At 32.1% G+C, this 4,683-nt stretch overlaps 1 protein-coding gene across 2 annotated transcripts; it reads right to left on the bottom strand.

Annotated features, from left to right (window-relative positions):
- Window positions 1–759: 759 nt before the first annotated feature.
- On the bottom strand, window positions 760–3,310 carry LOC100158834 (ATP synthase subunit b, mitochondrial-like). Of its 2 annotated transcripts, none has more exons than NM_001161905.2 (5): window positions 3,073–3,310; window positions 2,751–3,014; window positions 1,542–1,705; window positions 1,277–1,465; window positions 760–1,214 (listed from the first exon to the last, which is right to left on the bottom strand). In NM_001161905.2, the coding sequence occupies exons 1-5, from the start codon at window positions 3,098–3,100 to the stop codon at window positions 1,038–1,040; spliced, it is 822 nt and encodes a 273-aa protein (NP_001155377.1). In that variant the 5' UTR covers window positions 3,101–3,310; the 3' UTR covers window positions 760–1,037. The 2 variants fall into 2 exon arrangements, with proteins under 2 accessions (NP_001155377.1, XP_008178676.1); XM_008180454.3 differs by having other exon boundaries at window positions 762–1,214; window positions 2,751–3,029; window positions 3,073–3,222.
- Between the last annotated feature and the right edge of the window lie 1,373 nt (window positions 3,311–4,683).

Here is a 4,683-nt window from a genome sequence, read left to right as displayed (position 1 = left end):
TAAATTTCTTTCTTACAATAAACACAACTAAATAGTTGGAAGTCTTCACTCTTTATTGATGAAACGATACAGTATAGGTACTTAATAATGTTGGGTGTCAATTTTAGTGTTTTTGAAGGTCACAATCATAGGCGCAAATTGGGGGCTTCTAGGACATACAATTTTAATATGCCATATTGCAATGATCTGCTTGCCTATAATATAATCAGCCCCCCCCCCCCCCCAGTCAAAAGTTAAAATTGCGCCTATGGTCATAATACCATTTGTGTTTTCGATGTCTTCTGGGTTCCTGGGATGCAATCAATGGATCTAAGAGGATTGTGGTGGTTGGATAACTTGAAATGGAAGTGTTTGTAGAAAGTTTTTGCAATTTTAAGTTGATGAGTAAAATTTAATATAATTTGTAGATTTAATTATTACATATTTCAAAGGCTGGAAGAGTAAATTCGAGCTAATTGGAACATTTTCAATTTTGTTTGGATAACTTAATTTGTCCATTGTTAAATTAAAATTCAGTTAAGTTTAATAAGTAACATTTAATAATCTATGGTCTAAACATAGAAAATGTTGTCACATTTAATCCCAGGTTGTTAAAATTAAATTAATTTTATAAGTAACATTATGGACTCAATTTAGATAAAATTTGGCACATCCCAGTCTACTATAACAACATATATATACACTTTTTAACGGAGTAGAATGGTTAATTTATATTATGTCTAAGATTGTATAAAATAAGTTATAAATATCACGAATAAATGTATTCTGTAATGGTAAAATTTAATTTATTTTTTTAATAACTGTGTAACATTTTTTTGAGTTTAGTGTAATAATTAGAATATACAAATATTATCAATTTAACTATTGTGTATAATAATAATACCATTTACAAAAATTATAATTGTTTTATTATTTCATATGAATATCATGAAATCTACCGTTAAAGGAGTTTTATATTGAAGAATGTAAATATGTTTGGAGTTTAATTATTTACCATTAAACAATATTCTAAAAAATGACACTAAATGAATTTACATTTATGCTTTTGCAGCTAATGCTTGTAAATCTACCATGCATTTTTTGAAACTTTGCTTTTCTTGTTCATTTGTTAAAGATTTCAGAACATTTTCAATGATCCAGTTAACCATATGTCTCTGTTGCACAGTACGTGTCAGGTTTGCCAAGTCTAACTGATAATCCAAACGCCTTTTTACCTTTAAATAAATAAAATATTATAGATACTAATATAATATTTTTTTACTATTAAATATAATACCTGGTTGTAGGCTTGAAGAGCTCGTTCACGGTAAATAGCTTCCAACTGAATAGCTACATTTTCCCGCTTAGCTTGAATTACATGTTTTTGAGCTTCAGTTCTCCATACTTCTTTTTTTTGGTTTTCAATGCTTTCTGTTAAACCATCAATTTCACCTTTACGACTAGCATTGCAAGATGCTTCATATTCCTAAATAAAATAAGATATATTTAGTTAGTTATTAACTTTCAAGAATTTACTAAAAATAATTACAATAAATACATACATCAATTTCTTTATCAAGGAAACCAGCTAAAGATGCTCCGAATTTCTTCCATCCAACATAAAATAAACCAATTGTAGCTAATACATAGGGGAACTCGTGTTCAACAACCCATATTTCTTTACTTAGTACATAGGTCGTGATACCAGCAGCAAGAACGTATGGACCTAGAGAACAATTTTTTTTTCGTGAAGTTATAGTACAATTTACATAAAAAATATTAAAAAATAAATAGTTTTAAAACACAGAAAAATGTATATTTAATGATATCTTTTAGAATATTTATAATAACATAATATTTTTAACTATTATGGTAAACAGTATGATTCTTTTATCGTAGAACACTTGATATACCTTAACGGTTTAACTACCCTAATAATATATGTTTGCCATTAGGTTCATTACTATGTTATATTGTCATACAATAAATCATCATGTTGTATAAGTATGGAATAATTAAAAATCCATATTAGGTATTAATATTTAATTTAGATTTATGATAATAAATAATAATATGCATGTAAAATGCATGTAAAATAATAAAATAATACAGTTAAACAATGTTCATAATTCGCTTAAAATTTAAATATCGTAAAATTCCATCAGTCAAACAAGTTTATGTTCTCACCTAGAAGTTGGATAATAGATAAAATATTAAAGCTAATAACATACATTTTCAATATTTGTGGTTATGACATCCTCTTAAGTGAAAGCTATTTTCTTAACTACTTTAATGGGGGACAGAGTGGCCGAGCAGACTATGGCGTCGGTTGTAACTCGCACCGTTGCTGATTCGAATCTCGGCTACGGGCGGCATCGCTCTCTGTTCCCCAACCGGGCATGGCAGAAACTTACGGGTGCCCAAATAGAAATTCAGCCAAATAGGCGTCCAAACTAAGCTTTACTCCTACTCCCGGATATAGCGCCATAAAAAAAAAAACTACTTTATTACATATTATCCAATAAAAATTTAGTTTAAATAGGAAATCTCATGTAACATAACAATCTAGTAATGCTGGCATTACTGCTAGATTTACGAACTCTAAAAAAATAAAAAATGTTTTCATATTATACAAAATTCAGCTTTAGATATTAATAATATGAAATGAGATGTTGATATAATAATTTTATTTGATTAGTGTGATATGCACAACAAGGAAAATACTATAGAAAAGATGTACAACATCTAATGGGGTAACGTTTTATCATTACCTGTGACTCCAGTCTTTTTGTAAAATACTTCAAACCACTCTTCGGGCACGAACAAATACCTAGTTTTAGCTGGTTCTTCTAACCTCACCATTCTGGGAAAGTTCACCAGATCACGTTCAGGACCGTCAAATGGATTTGGTTGAGGTAAGCCATTAGGTTTTGGGAATCCCGGTACAATGATTGATTCATTAGTGCTAGTGACTGCCGGTTTGGTTTGGGTGGTGCGCACGACATTAGCACATAGTGGTGCTACTCGGAACAGTTCTGTAAAAACCACATCTTAAACAAAACCATTTGAATATGTAATGTAAAGAATATTTACCTGAACGTAGAGCTAATCTGGACAACATTGTTGGTAGTTAATTTTTTGCCCGCGCCTTGACTTAAATAATGGACGAATGAACCCCAATTGTCACAGGAACGATGATGGACGATGCAAATAATGGTGTACGGGTGAAATGATATTAGACATTTTGGTAAGGTCAATAACGATACGATGGAAAAACAGCTGTTTAAAATTTAAGAACTGGGGTATCGGCGCATAATGAATACAGCGAGATGATAAGAATATGTCATGATAAAAATACGAATACCACGATCACGGATAAAATATAATATGGTAAATATCCGATTATACCACTAATAAATACTAATAATTTTTATAGAATAGACTAGGATTGACTAGTATGATTAAATTTATTATAGATTTATTAATTATAATATTTAATAATAATCGAAAACCGTGATAAATATTGAATACCCAATTCAAGTTTGAATTAAATCTATAATATGCGAGGAGACTTTATTTCTTTATATTTAAAGAAATATTTAGACTTTATATCACGATTTAAGATAGTATGGTTGCCCAACGAGCTATGATAAGACGGCATTGGATTTAAATCGGACCCCGGGCACTAGCACTTCTAGTGGACTATTTTATAATTTATAATATAACTAGCTCTAAGTGTAACTCGGGGCCCATTGGACTCGCTGAAAGTGGATACCGATTTTGGAGACAATGTCGTTGGAATTATAAAAGTCACGACAGTAAAGTTGTAAGACGAAAATGTAGGATTTGTGATAAGGATTAGTGATATGGATTGGAGATAAGGCTTGACGTTTTTACGGGAATGTTTAAAAGTTAGAGCGTCTAGCAATCCGTCACAAACGTTGTAAATGGATAGGCTGGATACGATCTCCTGTGTTGTTAAAAAGTGTAGAGTCGATTGGTGTATTCGATTATCTAGCTATCAGTCATCAAATCACATAGATAGGCAATCGAATCGCAGACATAATGAGAAGCGTATATCACCAGGTATGCAATCCACCTACGGTGGATTGCCGACCACGTTGGTAGCGTAGGTAACTGAAGAACGGAAAACATAGTTAGACCCCCGGGCCCCCCGTGTTAGTTGTAAGTGAATACTGATTTTGTATAGACACAGTCGAATTATATATGCCACACTTATATAGAAGGAGATTTTATGATAAGAATTTCTGATAAGGCCTGGCTCTATGGTGGTCTCGTTTGTAAGGCAGGAAAGTTTAAAATTCCAGTTTCAGTGTCTAGAAATCTGCCATGGCTCATGAAAATCGACAATTCAATGGTACCATCCCCCAGCGTATATCCGGTGCTTTTTTGTATGTGTAAAAAAATTTTAATTCGAAAACCTGCATGTTAGAGTGTCTAGCAAGTCAGTCATCACCTGTCTAAGAGGAAAAAAAATTAGCAATCCGCCTGCGGCGGATAGAGTAGTATGTGTCGTTGCATGTCCGGTGCTTCTTCTTATGTAAAAAGTGTAAAGTCGAAAACCGTGTTGGAGTGTCTAGCAGCAAGTCAAAATCGATTACCTAACTTTAGTAGTATATATTTGTATGTTCACAGCCAGCTTTTCCACGGTAATTTTTTTTTTTCCAAGGGGGAATGTCCCCC

Source organism: Acyrthosiphon pisum, chromosome A2 (genome assembly GCF_005508785.2).
Source record: "Acyrthosiphon pisum isolate AL4f chromosome A2, pea_aphid_22Mar2018_4r6ur, whole genome shotgun sequence".
NCBI classification, from domain to species: Eukaryota; Metazoa; Arthropoda; class Insecta; order Hemiptera; family Aphididae; genus Acyrthosiphon; species Acyrthosiphon pisum.
The sequence above is the reverse complement of the archived record's forward strand: the minus strand, read 5'-3'. Positions and strand labels throughout refer to the sequence as shown.

Coding starts and splice junctions, on each gene's coding strand:
- LOC100158834 (XM_008180454.3), bottom strand. CDS start 3,100: ATGTTGTCCAGATTAGCTCTACGTTCAG. Junction 1,466..1,541: donor TCCTTGATAAAGAAATTGAT/GTATGTATTTAT, acceptor TATTTTATTTAG/GAATATGAAGCATCTTGCAA. Junction 1,215..1,276: donor CTCTTCAAGCCTACAACCAG/GTATTATATTTA, acceptor ATTTATTTAAAG/GTAAAAAGGCGTTTGGATTA.